The 22,440-nt window shown below is 39.9% G+C and overlaps 8 protein-coding genes across 8 annotated transcripts; 1 reads left to right on the forward strand and 7 right to left on the reverse strand.

The window, feature by feature from the left end:
- Nucleotides 1-4: 4 nt before the first annotated feature.
- LOC110416579 (protein WEAK CHLOROPLAST MOVEMENT UNDER BLUE LIGHT 1-like) lies at nt 5-2,948 on the forward strand (the record flags this gene model as incomplete). Its single annotated transcript, XM_021428591.1, has 2 exons — nt 5-589; nt 790-2,948. Coding segments are annotated over 2 exons (2,442 nt in total), but the record flags the coding sequence as incomplete, so codon positions are not given.
- A 158-nt stretch (nt 2,949-3,106) lies between these two features.
- On the reverse strand, nt 3,107-4,544 carry LHCA5 (photosystem I light harvesting complex protein 5). Its single transcript, XM_021429412.2, has 6 exons — nt 4,332-4,544; nt 4,099-4,231; nt 3,868-3,980; nt 3,645-3,749; nt 3,459-3,547; nt 3,107-3,367 (listed from the first exon to the last, which is right to left on the reverse strand). Exons 1-6 carry the CDS (start codon nt 4,541-4,543, stop codon nt 3,225-3,227), a joined length of 795 nt encoding a protein of 264 aa, XP_021285087.1. The 5' UTR covers nt 4,544; the 3' UTR covers nt 3,107-3,224.
- Nucleotides 4,545-4,914: 370 nt separating this feature from the next.
- Nucleotides 4,915-8,071, reverse strand: LOC110416320 (Vacuolar import/degradation, Vid27-related protein). The gene is made up of 2 exons (XM_021428289.2): nt 6,270-8,071; nt 4,915-5,506 (listed from the first exon to the last, which is right to left on the reverse strand). The coding sequence occupies exons 1-2, from the start codon at nt 7,920-7,922 to the stop codon at nt 5,225-5,227; spliced, it is 1,935 nt and encodes a 644-aa protein (XP_021283964.1). The 5' UTR covers nt 7,923-8,071; the 3' UTR covers nt 4,915-5,224.
- A 176-nt stretch (nt 8,072-8,247) lies between these two features.
- LOC110416319 (Tetratricopeptide repeat (TPR)-like superfamily protein) lies at nt 8,248-10,418 on the reverse strand. Its single transcript, XM_021428287.2, has one exon. The coding sequence runs from the start codon at nt 10,406-10,408 to the stop codon at nt 8,255-8,257; it is 2,154 nt and encodes a 717-aa protein (XP_021283962.1). The 5' UTR covers nt 10,409-10,418; the 3' UTR covers nt 8,248-8,254.
- Nucleotides 10,419-10,481: 63 nt separating this feature from the next.
- LOC110416321 (alpha-amylase-like) lies at nt 10,482-12,408 on the reverse strand. Its single transcript, XM_021428290.2, has 4 exons — nt 12,174-12,408; nt 11,926-12,058; nt 11,040-11,821; nt 10,482-10,881 (listed from the first exon to the last, which is right to left on the reverse strand). The coding sequence occupies exons 1-4, from the start codon at nt 12,243-12,245 to the stop codon at nt 10,630-10,632; spliced, it is 1,239 nt and encodes a 412-aa protein (XP_021283965.1). The 5' UTR covers nt 12,246-12,408; the 3' UTR covers nt 10,482-10,629.
- A 749-nt stretch (nt 12,409-13,157) lies between these two features.
- LOC110416620 (alpha-amylase-like) lies at nt 13,158-15,476 on the reverse strand. Its single transcript, XM_021428645.2, has 4 exons — nt 15,150-15,476; nt 14,891-15,023; nt 13,792-14,582; nt 13,158-13,628 (listed from the first exon to the last, which is right to left on the reverse strand). The coding sequence occupies exons 1-4, from the start codon at nt 15,231-15,233 to the stop codon at nt 13,377-13,379; spliced, it is 1,260 nt and encodes a 419-aa protein (XP_021284320.1). The 5' UTR covers nt 15,234-15,476; the 3' UTR covers nt 13,158-13,376.
- Nucleotides 15,477-16,565: 1,089 nt separating this feature from the next.
- Nucleotides 16,566-18,820, reverse strand: LOC110416676 (alpha-amylase-like). Its single transcript, XM_021428719.2, has 4 exons — nt 18,668-18,820; nt 18,446-18,578; nt 17,410-18,194; nt 16,566-17,150 (listed from the first exon to the last, which is right to left on the reverse strand). Exons 1-4 carry the CDS (start codon nt 18,803-18,805, stop codon nt 16,899-16,901), a joined length of 1,308 nt encoding a protein of 435 aa, XP_021284394.2. The 5' UTR covers nt 18,806-18,820; the 3' UTR covers nt 16,566-16,898.
- Nucleotides 18,821-19,819: 999 nt separating this feature from the next.
- SCP2 (sterol carrier protein 2) lies at nt 19,820-22,043 on the reverse strand. Its single transcript, XM_021428720.2, has 4 exons — nt 21,748-22,043; nt 21,585-21,645; nt 20,643-20,745; nt 19,820-20,090 (listed from the first exon to the last, which is right to left on the reverse strand). The coding sequence occupies exons 1-4, from the start codon at nt 21,871-21,873 to the stop codon at nt 20,009-20,011; spliced, it is 372 nt and encodes a 123-aa protein (XP_021284395.1). The 5' UTR covers nt 21,874-22,043; the 3' UTR covers nt 19,820-20,008.
- Nucleotides 22,044-22,440: the final 397 nt, after the last annotated feature.

Raw genomic sequence — 22,440 nt, forward strand, 5'->3', positions numbered from 1 at the left:
TGCTTCAAATCCAAAGGTTGGAGATTCTGAAACTGACCTTGTAGAACCACCCAGTGAGCGTTCTTTACCCCCTACAGATGTCACCAGTGTTGTTGTTGGATCGATACATGGTGTTTCTGATGGACAGCAATCTCAAGAAGCTGATTCTATTGTCAGTTCTCATGTTGTCAATGGTGAATGTGACATGATTTTGCCTTCTGCTTCCTCCCATGAAGTGAAATCGAGTGAGCTTACCTTGCCCCTTCCTGAGGTTGGCACCATTGCTGTTGGATCCATTCAACATGCTTCAGATGAACAACAATCTCAAAATGCTCATTCTGCTTCCTCTTCCAAGGTTAATGACTCTGAGGCAGGAGGTGCTAAAAATGGAGATCATGTAGCCCAAATCAATGATCTTATTCTGCCCCATCAAAAGATTATCAGTTCTGCTGTTGGATCCCCAAAATCTGTTAGTCCTAAACACATGAAGCAGGTTGATGTAAATAAAGGTCTTATTGATACAGCTGCACCTTTTGAATCTGTTAAAGAAGCTGTTTCCAAGTTTGGAGGAATTGTTGATTGGAAAGCTCATAGAATGCAAACTGTGGAGGTATTTTTGCTATATTTATAGTGGTTTTAGTATAACCTATGCTGCTGCATTATATTTTTGTCATGTCTAGTGAATGTTGTTGATCATGAATTTTTGTTCTCTGTTGGTATCAACTATAAATGATGTTTTTAATTTTTCTTTTCTCTGTCTACTTTTTTCATGTCCACTAAATGTAACTTAAAATTCTTTTTGGGCTATAGAGACGCAAGCTTGTAGAACAAGACCTTGAGAAAGTACAGGATGAGATGCCTGAATACAAGCAACGGTCAGAGGATGCTGAAGAGGCAAAAATGCAAGTATTAAAGGAGCTGGACAGCACAAAGAGACTAATAGAAGAGCTAAAGCTGAGCCTGGAGAGAGCACAAACTGAAGAGAATCAGGCAAAGCAAGACTCTGAACTTGCCAAGCTCAGGGTGGAGGAGATGGAACAAGGGATTGCTGATGAGGCTAGTGTTGCAGCAAAGACACAGCTTGAGGTTGCTAAAGCCAGGCATGCGGCTGCAGTTTCAGAGCTGAAATCCGTTAAAGAAGAGTTGGAAGCACTACAAAAGGAATATACTTCTTTGATGACTGAGAGAGATGTAGCTGTTAAGAAAGCTGAAGAGGCTGTTTCTGCTTCGAAAGAGGTTGAGAAGACAGTGGAAGAATTGACTATTGAACTGATTGCCACAAAGGAATCCTTAGAGTCGGCACATGCTGCCCATTTGGAGGCAGAAGAGAAAAGGATTGGAGCAGCCATGGCCCGAGACCAAGATACTCATCATTGGGAGAAGGAACTAAAACAGGCTGAAGAGGAGCTCCAGAAACTTAATCAGCAAATCCATTCAGCAAAGGAGCTGAAATTAAAGCTAGACACTGCTTCAGCCCTACTACTTGATTTGAAAGCTGAATTAGCTGCTTATATGGAATCTAAACTTAAGGAGCAAACTGATGGACACTCCACTGATGAGTCACAGGCATCAGAGAGAAGAACTCACACTGATATACAAGCTGCAATTGCTTCAGCAAAGAAGGAACTTGAAGAGGTGAAGCTCAATATAGAGAAAGCAACTACAGAAGTGGATTGTTTGAAGGTGGCAGCTATTTCATTAAAATCAGAGGTTGAAAAGGAAAAATCTGCTCTTACTGCCATTAAGCAGAGAGAAGGAATGGCATCGGTTGCAGTCGCTTCTCTGGAAGCTGAGCTGGACAGGACTCGGTCAGAAATAGCCATGGTCCAGATGAAGGAAAAAGAGGCCAGAGAGAAGATGTTGGAGCTGCCCAAACAACTGCAGCAGGCAGCACAAGAGGCCGATGAGGCCAAGTCACTTGCTCAAATGGCTCGAGAAGAGCTACGCAAGGCAAAGGAAGAAGCAGAGCAAGCGAAGGCTGGAGCAAGTACCATGGAGAGTAGATTACTTGCAGCTCAAAAGGAGATAGAGGCTGCCAAGGCTTCAGAGAAGTTAGCTTTAGCTGCTATCAAAGCATTGCAAGAGAGTGAATCAGCTCAAAGCACCAATAATGTCGATTCACCCGCTGGTGTAACGCTTTCCTTGGAGGAGTACTATGAACTCAGTAAACGTGCACATGAGGCAGAGGAACAGGCCAACATGAGGGTGGCGGCTGCCATTTCTCAAATTGAGGTAGCTAAGCAATCCGAGTCAAGAAGCTTGGAAAAGCTGGAAGAAGTAAATCGAGAGATGGCTAATAGAAGGGAAGCGCTAAAAATTGCTATGGAGAAGGCCGAGAAGGCCAAGGAAGGGAAGTTAGGTGTGGAGCAGGAATTGAGAAAGTGGAGAGCTGAGCATGAGCAACGGCGAAAGGCTACTGAATTGAGTCATGGAGGGAACGCTCCAGGGGCAAGTTTTGAGGGAAATAAAGAAACGAAGAACTTTGAACCTGTACCTGCTGCTCCTGCCCACACTCTAGCAAGCCCAAAGGCATATGTGCATGGGAATAACACAGAAACCGAATCATCCCCGGAAGCAAAGGTTGTAAAGAAAAAGAAGAAGTCACTGTTCCCAAAGATTTTCATGTTTTTGGCCAGAAGAAAGTCAACTTCATCCAAGTCCAGTTAAGCCTTCAGTGAAACGCTGTGATATCTTTGCTGTTGTGATTTTACCTTCCTTTTTGTCTGGGTTGTCACAGTGGCCATAAATCCTGGATAAGATTTGACTGATTTTTTACTCTCTTGAGTGTAAATTCCAGTGATTATTTGATGTATGATAAAGTTGAGAATATATTTTTGCTTATTGGAAAAGGGTTTGTATGGGTAATAAAAGATGCTTCTGTATAGGCTTTCGTGACGCTTGAGCGTTAACTCTTGTAAAAGTGATGTAAGTTTGTTATATGATGCAAGAATTTGGTTTTCTTCGCCTTACTCTTATTTTGTCAAGCATATTTCTCTGTAGAAATCAACCAGCTGCTTACATTTTGACTACCGGCCATTAGAGTTGCTTAAGTTCACATTATCATGTCAATAACAAAATTGTGCGGGTCATTTGGCTGCACTGTTTACCAGCTTTACTGTGAATGAACCATAAATTAAATTTTCAGTTGCTTACAGCGGATGAAGAGAAGAATAGGTAAATATAGTCATTTACATTCCATCCTACCAAGGCCCATGACAAAGGTGAAAAGCCCACCTTTGTTACATTCAGGAACTGGAGTTGGCAAGGGTTTGAATAATAGTTTTATGCCATGGGTTCGAAAGGTGCTCCACAAGGTTATCAATTGGACCTGCATGAGTCACAAAAGCTTGCACAAAGATGCCGAGCATGGCTATCATGGCCAGTCGTCCTGCAAGAAATACTAGGCCTCAGAACCTGTAACAAAAATCAGAAAAAGAAGGAAATAATAATCATTGAAAGAAGGATTAGGCAAAACAGACCATTTTTGATCTCTTTAAGCTTCCACTCATGAGCGTTTTTAATATCTTTAGCCAGACCAAGAGGATTTAGCAGAGGACCTCCAGGGTAGCTGGTCATCACAGAAACAAAAATGTCAAGCTAATGGATGACAAATTCCTAGTTTTGGGGATTAGGAAGCATCCTTTTCAAAGCCATGGAAGAATTACCCAGGTTCTAAACCTTCTAGTGCAGCTTCCAATCCGAAGAAAGATCCCTCTTTGGCTTGTGAACCTGGACTAATGAAATCCATGTACCTTTTAGTTTCGACAAACCTGTGCGCATAAAGAGCAAGCCCAGGAACAAAATTCTTATTATTGCATATCTAGAGAAGTTGAGAGGTTTTGTTTCAATTGAGGCAAAAGGCAAAACAGTTGTGCCATAGTATTCTACCCCATCAAAAACAACTGGACAACTATCAAAGTTCTTGTGCTGGCAAACTCAAATTTCACTGCTCCAGCTTCATACCAAACTGGTAAGTTACTGATCCCTGTAACGCGTAGTAACTGCAATAAAAGTAGTAATATATCACCATATATTTGTGACGGACGTTAAACCAATCCATTCGTAAGAATAACAATGATATTTATTTGTTGCTCAGGAAGATGATTTTCAACAACTTACATCAGTGAATAGAATTCCAGCCACACCAGCCATTGCAAATCGAGCATGGACCAACTCTGCCTGAACGTACCACTTCAAGCTCTCCGGGTCTTCTCCCAGCCCAAGTGGGTCAAAACCATAATCTCCAGCCAACCTGAATTTGGACAAAAGGAAAACAATAAATTGATATAGAAGTTTTTATTTAGTTACAGAATTCAGTTGTCTAGACTTTTTCTATGGGTCTAGTGGCTCACGTTCCATCCAGATAGGCCGGAGGGTCAAGTCCAGGGAGCCACGTTGGTCGCTGCTGGGGTTGAACTGCAATTTGTCCATAACGTCGAGGGGCAGAAGTAGACCACAATGTGCTTGCTGCACCCAATGAGGGTTTGTATATTTTGTTATGAAATATGGATGAAGAAGAGGAGCAAGGCTGAACAAGGTAGCCTCTTCCAACTGCAACGGCCATTTTCTCGTTTTGCAGTTTCTCTTCTCTCTGTCTGTCCATTTGGCTTTTTTGGGTAATTTTTTTTTTTGTCTGTTTCTGTCTATCTACAATCCCTGACTGAAGGCATACAGGGCGTCCACGTACATGACTACCATTAAAGTTATTACTGTTAAATACAGAGAAAATGCCATCTATGTGTCAAAAACATGATAGCCCAGGCCCACTTGCCCCTTCCTAGCCATTGGATATGGATTACGGAACCATTTGAAGGACATGCTCCGATCAGAACAGAGCTGGTTCAAGTAAAGTAGATGAAAACGCAAAAAGGGGGAAAATATTAGTTTCTGCAAATTCATGGTCTCTGGAAACAGCTTGATTCAATCACACAATAGTGGAAGAAGAAGACGATGATACATAAAAGTTCGACATAACAAAGTCTTGCCATTCACTTTTCTGACCTAGGAAGCAGTGATTGCTTCGTGTAGAACTAAAAACAACAGTAATTGAGTGATAATACTAAGAATCACACTAGAAACTCCAAGCAGATAGGGAGGTCATAACAATAACAGTCTGGCCAGATAAAACTTGACAACACACCTAATCTAATAAAAGATACAATTGAGAAGCCCTAAAATGCAGTGGTGACATCTTCGATAGCATTTGGAGAGTGACCAAATAAAAGAAGAGAGGTATCCAAGCGTATCATCGCCTGCTGGATATGCTGAATGAGCTGACTTTCATGGGGGTAGCAATAACCAATGGGGCTTCAGGAGAATCAGTAACTGCAAACTTGTCGTGCATAAAACGGCTATCGACAATGGAGTCATCCTTAAGGACTATCTTGTAACAGTAGCAGCTCTTCAAACCCTCCTGATTATGGTAGCATTCATGAGACCCATTCTTCACCTGTTGAAAGTTCCATATGACGCTAAACTTGCCTACTGTTGCAACCAGATGGCGCTCCTGCTTCCCATTCTCTGTGACCTATGAAATGTAGTAACGCACATGGTTAAAGTTTAGTTCATGGAAATAAAAAAATCACAGAAAGAACGGTTATCTGAGTCTTAAAAATAGGGAAAAGTTTTGGCAAGCACAGTGGTAACCTTGGTCAGTTATCCATTAAGTGATTGATTAGAACGATTGAGATGACACAAAAAGGCCGCTAATGACATTTTGCAGAGGCAATTGAATTTGCAGGGAATAAAGCAGCCTAGCAGCTTTAGTTTTGCTTCAACTAAGTATCACTTTAGTTTTGATTTTTAACCAAGCACGACAAAAGAGTGCTACACAATGAGAAACTTGTTAACCTCAAAGCCAAGATAATAAATCAGCATATGGAGACCCCTCAAAATCAAAGTTATATTACAGAACGACATGTGACAAAATTTAATACCACTATGTTTCTCGCAGGGGACAATGAAATATAGTCAAGAAGTGCAACTGGAATATCCCCAATCATATCAGTTCTAGACCCTCAACTTAGGAGTTCAAATAAAATGCTGCATCAATTCTGTAACCAACATATTTATAAATAATGCAAATCAAAGGAACTAAAGTTTTCTTGGCACCAAAAATAGAAAATCAAGGGACATCAAATAACTCTGATTACATTCTGCCAACTAAGCTCTTCATTCCAAATTAGATGGGAGTTGGTCATATCTACATCATGTTAAGTTAATCTGAATCTCAGCAGCTAAAAGCACAAGCAACAGGCAGTTAAATCTAACAAGAGGATATGTATGCTTACCCATGAAAATTGAGCATTACGGAACTTGTTGTTAACCCCAGCTAAATGTGAATCCAGGGGAGTGAGCTTTAACAACCTCGGAGCTGCAATCTTGTTTCCCATACGGCCATCAAAACCCGTCTTTGTCTTGCCATCTTTGTCAGTGAAAAGGGTGCAGATAAGGATCAAATAGGTATCAGTTGTACCCAATATCCACTTCCCATCAAAGGTAACATCAACATGAGTGACAGGCGACCCAAGGCCTGGAAAAGCAGTTTTTGCCTGTCTCATAGAGTTGATAGAATACAACCGAATCTTCCCATCAAGAGACCCAACAACAATAGAGCCATCACCAGTGGTTGCAAAGCACTGGAAGTTAGTCCCTCTTGAAAACTGATGCCCTTGTGTCCAATTCAGAACAGGGGTGCTAGTAGCAAGATTCTGAACCACGCCATTACGGTCTCGCATATCCCACCTGCAAAGCCTATTATCATCCAATCCTAAAAATGTTGATCCTGATGGATCCAACTGCGCTCCCTTGCTGTCATTTGTAATATCTCTCATTGTAATATCAGTCCCATCTTTCCCAAACTTCCACTCACTAACAATTTTCCCAGTCTCAATATCAAGCTGATGCAGCCCATTTGTATGAGGCTTCCCCTCAGTCATAGGACTCATAAGCAGCATATTTGTCTCAGCCCTCATAAGAAGTGCCTTCTTTGGTGTCGAATGCACCAAACTCGAACCACTCCTCTGACTCCCGTGATCAAAATTCACATAAATACCTTTACCATGAACCCCATAAGCAAAATTCTTAACAACTTGAATACCCGAATCACCCACCAAGAAACTGTTATCCAGAGCCCCCAAGGCCAAACTTTGTATTCCTCCATTTGCCGCCTCCTCAAACTCCTCTCTCAGATCCTGATTCGCCCTCAATGGGGTTGCAGATTGAGGACTTTTCAATGGAGAATCCTCAGCATCTTCCCAAATTGAATCATCAGCTGCTACAGGCTTGGCCCAGCCAATGAAATCTTTTCCATAAACCTTAACTTTATTAGCATCATTGGACTCGATCCTATAAGTATTCTCAAACAAACAATCATTAAACTTGCTAACAAAGCTCCTATATACTTCATCACTAAAAAATTTCATTGCCCAAACTCCCTTCGACACGAAATCAACCCTACGTTGATCTCCAAAAGTTTTCAGCTGCATTTCCACCCCCACTTTCACTCTAATTTTGTTACCAACCTTCAAAACCCACCAAGCTTCCCCATTTGCCTCCTCGTTTTCGCTCTCCTCACCATCTTCCTCGTCATCCTGACCGTTGATTTTCGACGTCTTGATGAAAGAGTAAGATGTGAGCTTCTCGGAAGTCACCCATTTGGCTTTAGGGGTGTTACCGCCGATGTGAAGGTAGAGCTTAACGGCGTTATTGAGAGATGGGTTTTGGGTGTTGGCCGATGGGTACTTGAGTTTCAGGGCTTTGAGCTTCGCCTCTACTTCGTCGAGAGACGAAGGCGTCTTGGGTCGTCTTCGACCTGAGGAAGATCTTTCAGGAGTCTCATCTTTAGAATCTTGAAAATTTTCTTCTTCCTCTTCGTTTTCTTCTTCATACTCCTCTTCGTCTGAGTCTGAAATCAGTTCCTCGCGACTGTGAGCACCACCCATTGTAACTGAAAGAGAAAATTGACAATTTGGGAGATAGGTTTCCTCTTGGGGATCGAAGGAGATCGGAAATGTCAAATGGGTGTTGCAAAGAGCGCCAATTTTCAAATTTTGAAATAAAGAGAGTTGCGGTTCTTTGGCTGTCCCCTTTTCACGTTTATTAGGGTTCTGAAAAGGACAACCAGTGGGTTACTCAACGGGCAATTTACGGGTTACCGGCTAGGGTCGGGTAGGGTACTGATGAAGCGTACGGTTGACCGTTTGCTGTAAAGTGGGTAGACTTGTGCTGCCACTAATCCAGGCCCAGACCAATAGGCTTTGGTGATTTGGTCTTGTCAGTATGAAAATCTTTGCCGGCCAGATTGTTCACCAAGGTCAACTTCCCAAAGATACGTATTGTCATCCATTTCCTTGAATGAAGTCACCTCAAGTAGGCTAACTCCTGAACACCCGTCGCCTCCAGTGTCCTTCATCATTTGCCTTACTCTTGCTACATCATCCCACATCCCTTTAGAAGCATAAAGATTTGACATCAAGACATAGAGGCCACCATTTCTGTGATCCAAGAGGTACAATTTCTTAGCTATATATTCCCCAAGCTTGACCTCTTGGTGGGTGCAGCAGGCACTGAGCAAAGCTCCCCACACGGTAGAATCGGGGTCGAACTCCATATTACTGATAAATAATAATGCTTCCTCGAATAAGCGGGCACGACTAAGGAGCGCAACCATGCATGCACAGTGTTGCAGACTTGGTGCCAAACCAAATTCTTCTGTCATAATCTGGAAGTATCTTCTTCCTTCATCAACTGCACCACCATGGATACAAGCAGCCAAAACCCCCAACAACGTGATTCTATCAGGTTTTAGCCCTCGTTCCCGCAATTTAGCATAATGAGTAAGCGCTTTATTTTGAAATCCACATACACCATAGCCTGTAATCATTGTGTTCCACGTTGCCAGACATGGTTCTTTGATGCTCTTGAACACTCTTTCTGCTACATCAATGCTTCCGCACTTGATGTACATGTCTATAAGAGCAGTACCAATAAAATCTTCCACCTCTAGGTTATTCCTGAGGACAAAACCGTGAAGCTTCTTACCAAACTGCAAATAACCCAATTGTGAACACCCGGAAAGTAGACTGGCAATGGTGATGTTATCTGGATGATGCCCAAACATCTTCATTCGACAAAATAACTCCATGGCATCATCTGCTCTTCCAGCCTGCACACAGCCAGATATTATTGAATTCCAACTGATTAATGGTTTTTCTTGCATCTCAGAAAACAAAGAAAACACGGCTTCTATGTCATTGAATTTCGAATACATACTTATTAGTCCATTTGCAACCAAAGAATGAATGCATAGACCGGTCTTTATTCCATAACCATGAAAAGAAAGTCCAATATCAATATAAGCAGGATTTTTAACCCCATGGAGAATGCCAACCATTGCAACTGCATCCAATTCCATATCTAGTTGCTGACTCCGAGCAAAACATTCTACCACCATATCCACGTTCCCTCTCTCGGCATAGCTTGAAATTATAGCAGTCAAGGAAACCAAATTTTCTTGAGGCAATGAGTTATGAAGCAATCCAGCTGATTCATTATCTCCAGACCTTGCATATACACAGACTAAAGAAGTAATTACAGAAGCATCGTTGACTATGCCGGTTTTGATAGCAAAACAATGAACAGTCTCATGATCAGCATTAGCTGATAGAAGGCTCATAACTGTTACCGAATTTACTTCCAGAGTGTTCTCTCTCATTTTCTTGAATAGAACCATTGCTTCATCAAACAAACCGTTTTGTCCATACGCACCGATCATAGTATTCCAAGTAACCACACTCTTTTCCACCATTTCTTCAAACAAAATTTCCGCTGCCGCCAAATCCCTACATTTGGCATACATCGAAGTAAGAGCATTTTTCACTTTAGAATCCCTATCTAACCCAGCTTTAACTCCAATCCCATGAATAGATTTCCCTTGAGACACTAACTCAAGCCTCCCAATGGACGGAATCAAACCAACCAACGTCGTCGTCTGAGGCGTAAATCCCTCTCTCAGCATTTCCATGAACAGATAAAATGCATATAAATCGTACCCATTTTTTGAGTACCCAGAAATCAGCGCATTCCAAGCAACAACATCTCTTTCGGGCATATCTTCAAGCAAAAGGCTTGCACTTTTAACGCAACCCAAGTTTACATAAAAGCTAAGAAGAGTAGTTTTTATGTAAACAAAATGAATAATGCCGGATTTAAGTAAATGGGTATGTATTTGATAGGCTTCTAGCCTCTGTTTTAGTGAATATGAAGCAGAGGCTTTGATGACGAGAGAGAAAGTGAGATCAGATGGCTTTAGATTGAATTGTAGTAATTGGCGGAAAACAAGTAAGGGAGAATTAACGGTTTTGGTTTCAAGCTGTGATCTTAGTAAAGAATGGAAGAAAGAGAGACCAACTGATTTAGCGAAGCTCATGCTCTAGCCTTTGAAGTTTTGGCGCGTCCAAAGTCCTCCAGATTTCGAAACAAATTACCGTTAAAGGTAGGCCTTCTAATCCTTCAATATGTATAATGTTATTTATTTTTCTTTTGTTTGCATTAATTCTGATACAGAAACTCTTTTATTAGCAAGAACAAGAACAGACTCTATAAGATCATCCTAGTGACTATTCTTTCTAAGCATAATTCTTTATCCCCTCATATCTTTTCCCATACAGCGAAGTCTTTTCCAGGGTAAGCAAGCTGGTAGGTAGATGGAAGAAGGTTTCCAAGGTCCCCCTTTGGCCCAATCTTCATTATGATTTTCTCATCAATTTCTGCCATATAGAGATCAGATTCAGCCGCTAGAATCTTAACTTTGCTTGTTGGATTGATTCCATGCTTCTTCCTAATGGCTGTCAAATTTTTGATTGGATCCTTTAAACCCCATTCCAAGAAGTGATCATAAAACTGCACAAGAAGAAAGAGATTTCCAGATGGTTAGAAGTCAGCAGATTTTCATACTCCCGAAAGTAACTATAGGACATGATAAATTCTTCATGATTGTACTGCATCCATACAAATATAAGATAAGAGACTTGAAATGAAGATAAGGTAACAGAAATTACAATGGATGGGATGCCAGGATGTGTGAGAATGTAAACGTAGCCCTGTGCGACTTTGTCGGGATCATCTGAAAATGGGGCAAGTCGTTGAGACCAAGTGTCATGGTTGTCAATAAAAGTAACAGCATTTTGAGGTAATACTCCAATCATTCCTGCTGGATTTCCATTTGAGTCCTTTAAACGACCCAGCTCTCCTTTTATAGCTTGATTAAATATAAATTTCGTTGTAAAATCGAAAGCTGTGATAGCTCCACCTGCAGCTCCAACCCAATCTCTTAGTGCATTACGATGTGCATCTTCCTGGCCCAGTGTAAAGTCATCCCATTTCTCCGCAACTGCAAAGTCGGGTTTAGTTTGTTCCATGAAAAATTTGGTGATGCTAGTTGCATAACCTATTACAAAATCAAATCGCCAGCCATCAAATCCAATATCCGTCTTTAACCAGTTCATCCAATCTGATAACTGCTGCTGTGTGGTCGTGTTGAGAAGGTCAACATCAGGGCCAAAGGGGAAATCCCTGCCTGAATCAGGACTCCCGGTGCCGTACGTAAAGTTGGGGTCATTATTGCAAATTAAGGATGGTCCCCCATCTAGACGGCCATCTGGAGTTCCACCTTCAAAGAATACTCCTTGTGCATCTTCTCTTTCTGTAGACCTATGATTCACAACAATGTCAGCTATGCATTTTATTCCATTTTGATGGAAAGCCTCAACCAGGGACTTTAGTTCTGCCTGAGAGCCATATTTTGATGCGTTCAGGTCATAGAGCCTTCCTGGATAGTATCCTGGGACAAAATGGTGAGATGGATATTTAGAATTTTGGATTAAGCATATGCGAGTGAACACGTAGGCTTGTTGCCAAGCAAGTTAATTATAATAAGAACAGTACCTTCAGGGTCTCTAGATTGGGAGGGTGGTGGAAGCCAGACATGAGTAATTCCCGAACTAGCAAGCTCAGGAACGGAACTCTTTAGGAAGTTGTAGAATCCTCCTTCCTTCCTCCATGACTGCCAGTTAAATCCCTAGTATAACATCAATCACAACAGTTACAATATGTTCTTATTTTGTGTGTCTGTAGAGAGAATAACAGAGATGGAACTATGAAAGAAAAGAGAAGGACATGACTCCATATTTTACCTGAAATAATATATCTGCAGATGTGAAAGCCGGGGAGAGAAAGATGAAGCAGAGTAAAATGAGTAAATTCATTTTCTTTGTTTGCCTTAGGCTGGTGACACTAGGTTCTTCTTATAGGACATCCACCGGCAATGCCCATACTGAAAATTCAACACGTCCCGGAAAGTTAGGGAAGAATACTGTGGGAAATGAAGAATCATAGAAGAAGATGCTGAATATGATAATAAAGCCAAGAAAGAAAACTGTACTGATTGAAATGAACTGAGAAGTGAATTCACCAAACGACAAACCCAAGAGGACTTAAAATTTTGAACCAACATTTTACGTTCCCCTGTGCCTTCTCTCTTTGAGTCCCTTACGACATCTGGGGTTCCAATGATGCTAGTCTAATTTTTCCCTTATCTCTTCCTGGCAAATAGACATGGAAAGACTTTTCTAACTCCGTAACGCGTTCATTAGAGAAACGGGGTCAAACTTTTGCAGCTTCTAGATATTTTTTTGCTTCATTTATCTGCAGACAATCAACATCTAGCCAGTTCAGAGACGGAACAATTGTTCCCTCTGTTTCTAATGAACTTATGAACTTTAAAAAAAAAAAAAATCAACATCTGGCCAGAATGTGGAGAAAAGGGATAGTGAGTGCCAACAATACTGAATGCCAGTCAAGCAAAGTGAAAATGAGACATCTGGTAACAAACCATTACAGGAATACTAATTGTGGTGTTCATCATGTTCATCAGGGTAATCATTGCCACGAATCGGATAATGGAAAACTTGCCACAAACTCATAAGGAATAAAGAATGATTTCAACTTCCAGAGAAACTGACTAATAATTAACCTGCTCAACTTTTGTCCAGTTCAGTATGCAGCACCTTAAACTCCATTAATTTTTTCACGTAAACCAGCTAACAAGTTTGGGTATTGGAGCTGGCAGCAGAAGCCCTCTTTTATTTCTCCCTTCACTTCATATAATAGGGAATAGATTTAAACTAACTTTAATTAGGTATTATTGCATTGTTGATGGCATGCAGATTATGCTGCATATTTGTCACAAGGCAACGATCACGTTGTTAAATGAAAGTACTAGTATTAGACATTTATTTATTTCAATAATATTCATACATATCTCTCAAGAAATTTAGCCAATAATAGCATTTAGAACATCTTTTGGTGACACTTCCATTTGAACATTGATTTCTGTCTCACTTCTTTGCCCATACTGCATAGTCTTTCCCTGAGGTAGCAAGCTGGTAACTGGAAGGTACAAGGTTCCCAAGATCCAACTTTGGGCCAATCTTCACAATGATTTTCTCATCAATTGCAGCTACATAGAGGTCAGAATCAGAGGCTAGAATTTTCACTGTGCTCGTGGCACTAATTCCATTCTTACTCCTTATCACTGCCAATTTAGTAATCTCACCCTTTAAGCCCCAATCAACAAAGTGATCATAAAACTGCACGACAAGGAATGTAAGTATTCATTAGGTTGACACTATAGCAAACTGAATATTGCCAGTAACTCATAAACACATGATTCAATTAACAGTTATAATATTGAAAAATTACATGTGCTCATGAAAAGAGATAATACTAAGAAATAAGGTTGTAAGAAATTACTATTGATGGAGTGCCGGGATGCGTGAGAATATAAGCATATCCCTGCATGACTTTATCAGAGGGGAAAGGCCAAAGCCTTTGAGTAGACCCTGTGTCATGATTATCGATAAACGTAACAGCATTTTGAGGCAAAAGTCCAATCATTCCCGGTGGCTTTCCATTTGAACCCTTCAACCGCCACAACTCACCTCGTACAGCAGCTTGTAGAACACCTTTGGTTGTAAAATCAAATGCTTTGACAACTCCACCAGCAGCTTGAACCCAATCTTTGAGAGCTCCACGATGTGAATCTTGGCCATTTTGCCCGAGAGAAAGATCTTCCCACTTCTCCCCAACTGCAAAATCTGGCAAAGTTCGTTCCATGTAGATTTTGGTAATGCTTGGGGCATAACCTCTTACAAAATCAAATCGCCATCCATCAAAACCAATTTCAGTCTTTAACCAGTTCATCCAATCAGATAACTCATTTTGCACCCTCGGATTGAGATGGTCAATGTCAGGAGCGGGCTGGTAATCCAGTCCAGTGTCAGGATTGCCTGTGCCATCTGAATACTCCTTATCATTCCCGCAAATGAAGGATGGCCCCCAATCTAAACGATCATCTGAAGTTCCACCTTCGAAAATGCTATATATTCCTCTTCCATCTTTCCTCTCAGCAGTTCTATGGTTTATAACTATGTCAGCTAAACATTTGATTCCCTTTTGATGGAAAGCTTCAATTAGAGACTTCAATTCAGCCTGAGATCCGTACTTAGATGAATCAAGATCATAAAGCCTTCCCGGAAGATATCCTGGATTTTTATAGGATGGTAGAACACGATAAAGGTGGCTGTTATTTTTCTTAGAAAGCAAACTGAAAGTGATAAAATAAACGAGAAGGGAAGAAGGGAAAACGAGAGAGAAAGCAAACAAAGATATCATGCTGATATAGATTCTGGTCTCTCTTTCATGCTTTTGGTCAATTGTAAAATCTCTTTCAGTTTAAGAATAGCACTAACAGAGAGGTATATTTTAACTGTTTATTAAGTCCCTCATTTTTTGTTACATTCAATACATCAGCTCAATCGATGCCTCAATGGAAATTTGAAACTTGAAATACCTTGAGGTCCAACTGACTGAGAGGGTGGAGGAAGCCAGACGTGAGTAACTCCGGCATTAGCAATATCAGGGATGGAGTTCTTGAGAGAGTTGTACCATCCTCCTGCCTTGTTACATGACTCCCAGTTGAACCCCTATATGACATCAAACAAAGTTTTCAACAATTAGAGACTCAAGAGTTTCGCATAACATGCACATGGAGTGGTGTGTCTCTGTAGTGCGGGAGAAAGACGAGGGGAATCAATGACTGCAAGCTATACCTGAAACAGTAAGGTTGGAGATGTTAAAGCTGGAACAATATAGAGGAAAAGAGAAAGGAAGCAAAGTGAAGTGACAGAACTCATTCTATTTATGTTGGTCTCTTAGCCCTCTTGTGACGAGGTTGATGATGCTGCTGGCTTTTTATAGGCATCAATCCACATATGGTTCATACATTGTTAACACTGAAACAGAGAAACCCAATTAAAAAAAATCAGCAAAAACGAACAAGAAATGTCTATCTGGAAAGAAAGGATAAGGCAAGAAAAATAGCAAGAAAGATGTTCTAATTCTGAATTCATCTTTGTTTATTATCCCCCTTTCCTTCAGTCTTGATTCACGAATTAGTTATCTGTAATGAATTATTGTCATCGATCTTATCCTCTTATATTGATTCCTGGATATTATAGCCAAAGATGTAGGACTTTGCTGAGAATAATCAGGGAAGTGTTCACATTAAAACGGCTATGTTGGGGATACTCATGCCGATGCAGAGCTATAAGCTGCCAAGTTAGAATATGGTGCAATGGATAGCGACTTCATCAACCAATCAGGCTGCAAATCCTCTTGCAATACAAAAAAGAAGAAGAAAACACTTCGAAACCAAAAAGAATTTTCCATCTTTTCCCGCGAAAAAAGAGTCCTCCAGTCCCACGAAACTCAAGACTCAACAGGAAGAACTGGCCAATGCTGTCTCCTCAAAATGGGATCTATCTGGTGGGTCATTCATGGAAGAGAAGCTGAACAACGTGTAGGAGTGGAACTCTGCTAGTGGAAGAACCCTTGTCACGCCTAATACGATTCTGTTCCCACCATGCCATTATTTTTCCACATACTATAAATAATTCCTACTCACTTCACCGTAAGAATAATACACTCCAATTTTGTACAAGAAAGATGTCTAATTTTTCTTGTAGTAGTAGTAATACGTAACTTGAAATCCTCCTCACAAACACAGGACAATAACATTGCCATCATACGTCAAACATACACAAGTGCTACGAACAAGGTTTCTGAATATGAGAGAGATGGAAAGAGACAATAATAATATTGAAAACAGAGGAATATTTAGCACAGCGGATAAGAGGCAATTGCGGCTAACCTTCATCCGCCCTAGAGAATGATATGGATAAAATCCTTGTCCATCTTTGTTATTATCGAACAGCATTGGATGGCTGTAATGTTGATTCAATCATTTCAGGTTGTTTTAGGAAGAAAAAACTTACGGTTGAGGTCATAAAGAACAGAGACAAAGTGTTGATAATTCGTATGTTAGCTTCTAATATGTTCTTTGCTTAGAAAATTGAGGTATTTTGCCGATTCTCTTAAACAAGAAGCAAACAGATCTCATGGAATTAGCTCTAACAGAAATTGTTAATGCAAGTGAGACTTGATAACAGAGTATATGCAAAGGAAGAGAAGAAGAATGAAGTTAGGACCATATTATTCATACATTAAGGAAATAATACAAGGCTTATATACCCTGTTTACATGAAGAACACTTGTAAACATGTCTAAGAAGTGTAAAACTAGATTACATGCATACTCACACAAGGGACAGCTCAAGACTTTAATTATAGTACAACGAAGCAAACTGTAACAAACTGAGAAAACAAACTTGATTAAGAGTCAAACACTTGCTGCATGCATGCAAGTATTACTTCTCAGCAGAAATGACCACTCTTTTAGAACATCATCGGATGACCAATTTGCTTTCTTTTATTTATTTTTTTTGGTTCTTTCAAATTGGTTCACTTCTTCTCCCATACTGCATAGTTGTTCCCTGAGGTAGCAAGCTGGTAGTTAGAAGGAACAAGGTTTCCAAGGTCCATCTTTGGTCCAATCTTCATAATAATTTTCTCGTCAATAGATGCCATGTAAAGATCGGAATCAGAAGCCAGAATATTAACCGTGCTTGAAGTATTGATCCCATTCCTGCTCCTGATCGCCACCAGTTTACTAATCTCATCCTTCAAACCCCAATCAAAGAAGTGATCGTAAAACTGCAAGAGGAAGAAACATGTTTCCGTTAGGTTGAGAATCTAGCAAACTAAACAATTAAATAAGTGCATTTGGATGTACCCAAGCATTTGACTCATTAGTTAGTGTATTATTCTCTATCTAAAAGATTAAGGTAAAAACCCTTTCTCCCTCAATTGTAAAAAAAAAAAAACAAGTGTATTATTTGGATAGTCAAAAGTTACAAAGAATAGTGACAAGTTACGAAGAAAATGCTGATTACTTCTGCTACTGTTAACTTACAATGGAGGGGACGCCAGGATGGGTGAGAATATAAGCATATCCCTGCATGACTTTGTCAGATGGGAAGGGCCATTGATTTTGGGTGGAACCGGTGTCATGATTGTCGACGAAAGTAACAGCATTTTGAGGTAAAAGTCCAATCATTCCTGGAGGTTTACCATTCGAGTCCTTCAACCGCCATAACTCCCCTTGCGCGGCAGCATTGAGAACCCCTTTTGTAGTGAAATCAAATGCTGTAACAACCCCACCTGCAGCTTCAACCCAATCTTTTAGTGCCCCGCGATGTGAATCTTCTTGTCCAAGAGAAAAGTCTTCCCATTTCTCCCCAACAGCGAAATCTGGTGAAGTTTGATCCATGTAGATTTTGGTAATGCTTGGGGCATAGCCTCTTACAAAATCAAAACGCCATCCATCAAATCCAATTTCAGTCTTTAACCAATTCATCCAATCCGATAATTCCTTTTGTACCCTTGGATTGAGATGATCAATGTCAGGAGCAGGCGGGTAACCCAGTCCAGTGTCAGGATTGCCTGTGCCATCCGAATAGTCCTTATCATCGCCACAAATGAAGGATGGTCCCCAATCTAAACGGTCATCTGGAGTTCCACCTTCAAAAATACAATATATACCTCTTCCATCTGTCCTCTCTGCTGTTCTATGGTTTATTACTATGTCAGCAACACACTTGACTCCTTTTTGATGGAAAGCATCAATCAATGACTTCAATTCTGCCTGAGATCCATACTTTGATGCATCAAGATCATACAGCCTCCCTGGCAGGTATCCTGGATGAAAAATGAACTCCTTTAGGATGTGAACATAGCCATCAACACAGTCAAAGATGGCTAGGACAGGACAATTTTCAAACAAAATACAAGACCTGAATTCTAGGGAAGAGGAAAAAAGCTATCTGCCACTGTAATCAACACTAAAATAGCAATTGATCCTTTGATAGATCAATCAGAACATTCATGTAATCATTCATACCGCATGACATAATATCTATGATCAATGAAGAATTAATTGTAGAGTGTACCCTGGGGGCCAACGGACTGCGATGGTGGAGGGAGCCAAACATGTGTAACACCAGCGTTAGCTATATCAGAGACGGAGTTCTTGAGAAAGTTGTACCATCCACCTGCCTTGTTGCATGATTCCCAGTTGAAACCCTGTAATAACATCAAATCCTTAAATATTAAAAATATGTTTTAATCAAACAGAAGTCTCTGCATGTTGTGAGAAGAAAAAAAAAACATACCTGGAACAGTAAGGTAGGGGATACCAAAGAGGGAAAGACAGAGAGGAAGAGAGAGATAAAGCAAAGTGAAGTCAACATTTGGTCTTTTGTCTTGAGGGCTGAGGTTTTCACCGTCCCATTTATAGGCATCAACTGCATGTTTCGGGATTTTCTGCGTAATTGGTGCTTCAAAGACATGGAAGTAAATTACGCGTTTGGAGAGAAAGTGAATTATGATTGACATTAATAAATAGACAAAAATATTAAATTTCTATTTAAGTCTGATACCAATTAAACGATAGTCGTAATAATGACTCCATGATTATTCCCATCTAGCCCCATCAAAACAAAGAATCCAGTTCGGAAGCTGCCGGAAATTTCTTCCGAAGGCGATTGCACTAATCACAATAAGTCAATAGATGATATTTATGGCGTCTAATGGTACCTGGATTGAACTTGAGCCATTCAATGATGCAATTCCAGCAAGTCTATTTGTCACAATTCAATGTATTGTACTGGTCATCTGGGACGTTTCCACTTCAAGTTCTTTGAAGCTCCTTTTATCTTATAACAGTTGCAACTCTTCCAGACGCCTGATTATTATTTTCTTACAATGCAATTCCCCTTATTTAATACTACACTAATACTAAATCATTGATTTTTATCCTTCGTAGATATTAATCATTTTAAAAACGTTTTAGCCATGACTTTGGCTTTGCTAATGGTATTGCTTTGACATATGTTTACAGTTATTTTAGCCCTTATTTGACTTTGAGAATTGGGCAAAAATTGCAAATATGCCAAACATGGACAGTGACAGCAGTAGAATGTAATTCCAGCTTTCATGGATTTAATGGAAGACTTGGAAGATATATGTTATGAGCAGACTTGGAATAAACAGTTGTATTTGGTGACCAGCAGCAATTGAATGTCACCAGAGTTATTATCGCACAGCCCATTTCAGGCTCTGCAAGTTAAGAAGCTGTTTCAAAGATCTGGATACTTGGTTGGACAATGCAGTTCCCTGATGAAAGATACTAAGATCCCCGGGCCCGAAAAGAGTAGTTAACAAGGTCCAGCGAAGAGCAGGCAAGCATGACAAGCAAAATTAGCATCTGCTCACATGGTGAACTTGACAAGAAGGGAATTGTGAATCTAACAAAGTATGTAGTCTTCGGTTGAACAAAGTAGCATACTGCAATTGATCAAATAAAATGGATTGTGGAGCTTTATAATCCAAATCCTTAGGGATTACAAGTGCCTTATCAATGAAATAGTTTGACGGATGGCTCCCATTTATACTTTTCTAACTTAGCTTTCCCAACAAAAGAAACTAATACAGTAGTACATTAGCATCTCTGCTCACAGCTTTGCTGGCTTTGGGAAAATGTCTGGAGTGAATTTCTGAGCTGCACTCAAGCTCCCTTTAATCTTCATTGCACCCCTGCATCATCGATTTCAACGTATTAATTGTTAGACACATCGAACAGATCCTTAACACTGCAGATATATGAACTGGTGAGGAAAACTCTTGCCAGTGAGTATTGAATGTCTTGTGATCTGTGACCGGGTGGCTGATGTTCTGCTCTTGAATTGATGATCTTTGTGCTACTTGATTGTCTGTTAAGCTTTTGTGGGTCTCTAGGGTAGGAAGGTCCGGTTCTATTTTGTTCTGCTGCCATGATTTGATGTGTTTTGTATAGGCAGGATTGTGTATGTATCAGTCAGGGAGGTGTATAGTTGTCTGATTTTTGTATAGCAGGTTTTTGTGGGTAGCTATGAGTATGATTTGGTGAATATACCTGCTTTTTGTGCCCTGGTATAGCCCACAAATCACTGGTTCTTTACTGATGTTTTTTTAAGGGGATTTTTCCATCCTCCTTTGCAATGAAACTCCAATATTTCAAAAAAAAAAAAACACTGCAACCCCCACTTCCTTCAACATGCTCCCCCCGAAGAAAGAAAATACTAATAATAAAGGCTAAAGAAAAGGCACCTCATAAAGGCAATCTGGGGATTCATCTTCCCAGTGGCAACCTTTATAAAATCATCATCCTTAAAGGAAAATATAGCATCAGGCTTTCCCCCTTCATATTGACCTAAATTTCAGAGCAATAGGATAATGAAAAATTATATAATAAAAAATAGCAGTATCTTAATGTTGCTTTAGTTTTTAGGTCCAATTAATGCAATAAGAAGACTGAATTAATTGTGTAGATCCATGAATCAATGTAGTCATACCTGTATCTCCAAGAGTAAGTCACCGAGATAAAGAGTAAACATATACAAATAGAACAGTCATAACAACTATGTCATATGGCCAAAAACTTGCAGAAATAAACTGCAGGTTTTATCTTTAACATAAGAGCACCATATGTTAAAGTTAGGTAACCCCCTTACCTGCCAGTAGGGTGAAATATTAATGGACTTTGCCATTGAATAGCTAATGATGGACTGCAATGCAAGCTGTCAAAGAATTAATAGGACTTGTACCATGTAAAGCATTAACTAATGAAATGGGGTCTACTCTGCTACCATTGTCATAGAGAGGGTTGAATAACCAAATAATGATCATAGAACAGACATGTAAGAAAATGATACTAGAAAAGAACCCCAACTGGTTACAAAAGTTATACTCTAATTACAGGATTAGGAAAAATGAACTAATCAGCAGATACTGGCAAGCAACCATTTCAGTTTTCGATAAGCAGATATTCTTTTGTAGATAAAAAGTGCTACAGAATTATACATACATATGTAAAACATACAAACTTCAAACTCTATTCCATCAGTACAATTTACAAAGCTGCAATTTTATCAAGAGGCAGAGCAACATAAACAAACCCAACCAAGCATCAAAACCGGGAAAAAAAAATACAAGATTAACAAAAACACGATATGTCTTAAACAAGAAAAGAAGAGAAGAGAAATGGCTAACCTTTTGTAACCTCTCCTTTCTTGAGATCAACAACGTAAGAAACCTCATCGAACCCAATTTTCTATACCTCATAAACAAAACCCAGAATTAAAAAAGAAAAAAACGAACTTTCAAATCAAATTGAAGTTTGAGAAAAGAAAGAAAGAATGCATAAAGTGTGGACCTTGGGGGCAATATTGATTTGGTAAACGAGGCAAATCTTCTTGGTGAGCTCTTTACCAGCATCGGTAGCTAAATGTATCTTCATCATCTCAAACAAATTATCGGATTTCAACTCAGTATTCGCCATTATTACACCAAAATTTGACGAACCGAAGAAGAGGAAGAAGCAGCGATGGAAATTGGCTTTGTCTTATGGATCCTTTACACTGTTTCTATTATGTAGGCAGGAAGAAGGTAGCTGGCGAAAATTTATTGCAATCTGGCAAAGGATCATGGAATGGGCTAGCGTGACACGCTTTCCAATAAAAACTATTTAATATTTTAAAATATGATAAAAGCCTTGCTTCCATACGGCTGTTTCCATTGGGAAGCTGTTTTTTCCCCCTAGTCTTATTGTTCACATATATCAGAGCTTGATCGGAGCTTGATGGCTTACTTTTAGATTAGTTGTACGTTACTTATTGTGAGAACGTTGACAGGGTATTTATAGCAATAACTAGTTAATCAATTCTCTGTACAGGCTTGACGTGGCTGGTCCACGTAGGATTTCGTTTGTTGATTTTTCGAGTACTTTCTGGTCTGGTCTGGTTTGGATCAGGGCTAAGATATTTTCTAGTGGGCTAAGGTTTATCGTAGTTGCTTTTATCTTGAAGTGGGTTTTGGGCCTTTGGGCTTTGAGATTTTCATGAATAAA

Source organism: Theobroma umbraticum, unplaced genomic scaffold (genome assembly GCF_002168275.2).
Source record: "Theobroma umbraticum cultivar Fairchild unplaced genomic scaffold, ASM216827v3 scaffold_51.0, whole genome shotgun sequence".
In the NCBI taxonomy this organism is placed as follows: domain Eukaryota; kingdom Viridiplantae; phylum Streptophyta; class Magnoliopsida; order Malvales; family Malvaceae; genus Theobroma; species Theobroma umbraticum.

Excerpts from the sequence above, each read along its gene's own strand:
- LOC110416676 (XM_021428719.2), bottom strand. The coding sequence starts at position 18,805 with ATGCAGTTGATGCCTATAAATGGGACGGTGAAAACCTCAGCCCTCAAG. Across the intron at positions 18,195-18,445 it reads GCAGTCCGTTGGCCCCCAGG|GATACCTGCCAGGGAGGCTG; the intron begins GTACACTCTACA and ends TTTTTCATCCAG. Across the intron at positions 17,151-17,409 it reads ATCCTGGCGTCCCCTCCATT|TTTTACGATCACTTCTTTGA; the intron begins GTAAGTTAACAG and ends TTCCTCTTGCAG.
- LHCA5 (XM_021429412.2), bottom strand. The coding sequence starts at position 4,543 with ATGGCCGTTGCAGTTGGAAGAGGCTACCTTGTTCAGCCTTGCTCCTCT. Across the intron at positions 4,232-4,331 it reads CCGGCCTATCTGGATGGAAC|GTTGGCTGGAGATTATGGTT; the intron begins GTGAGCCACTAG and ends GTCCAAATTCAG. Across the intron at positions 3,750-3,867 it reads GTCCAGTTGTTTTTGATGGG|GTTTGTCGAAACTAAAAGGT; the intron begins GTAGAATACTAT and ends TTATGCGCACAG.
- SCP2 (XM_021428720.2), bottom strand. The coding sequence starts at position 21,873 with ATGGCGAATACTGAGTTGAAATCCGATAATTTGTTTGAGATGATGAAG. Across the intron at positions 21,646-21,747 it reads AAATCAATATTGCCCCCAAG|AAAATTGGGTTCGATGAGGT; the intron begins GTCCACACTTTA and ends TATGAGGTATAG. Across the intron at positions 20,746-21,584 it reads GAAAGGAGAGGTTACAAAAG|GTCAATATGAAGGGGGAAAG; the intron begins GTTAGCCATTTC and ends TCTGAAATTTAG.
- LOC110416320 (XM_021428289.2), bottom strand. The coding sequence starts at position 7,922 with ATGGGTGGTGCTCACAGTCGCGAGGAACTGATTTCAGACTCAGACGAA. Across the intron at positions 5,507-6,269 it reads GTAATGCTCAATTTTCATGG|GTCACAGAGAATGGGAAGCA; the intron begins GTAAGCATACAT and ends TACATTTCATAG.
- LOC110416321 (XM_021428290.2), bottom strand. The coding sequence starts at position 12,245 with ATGAATTTACTCATTTTACTCTGCTTCATCTTTCTCTCCCCGGCTTTC. Across the intron at positions 12,059-12,173 it reads CTGCAGATATATTATTTCAG|GGATTTAACTGGCAGTCATG; the intron begins GTAAAATATGGA and ends ATGTTATACTAG. Across the intron at positions 11,822-11,925 it reads CCAATCTAGAGACCCTGAAG|GATACTATCCAGGAAGGCTC; the intron begins GTACTGTTCTTA and ends ATTTTGTCCCAG.
- LOC110416319 (XM_021428287.2), bottom strand. The coding sequence starts at position 10,408 with ATGAGCTTCGCTAAATCAGTTGGTCTCTCTTTCTTCCATTCTTTACTA.
- LOC110416620 (XM_021428645.2), bottom strand. The coding sequence starts at position 15,233 with ATGAGTTCTGTCACTTCACTTTGCTTCCTTTCTCTTTTCCTCTATATT. Across the intron at positions 15,024-15,149 it reads CTCCAACCTTACTGTTTCAG|GGGTTCAACTGGGAGTCATG; the intron begins GTATAGCTTGCA and ends GATGTCATATAG. Across the intron at positions 14,583-14,890 it reads TCAGTCAGTTGGACCTCAAG|GATATCTTCCGGGAAGGCTT; the intron begins GTATTTCAAGTT and ends ATAAAAATCCAG.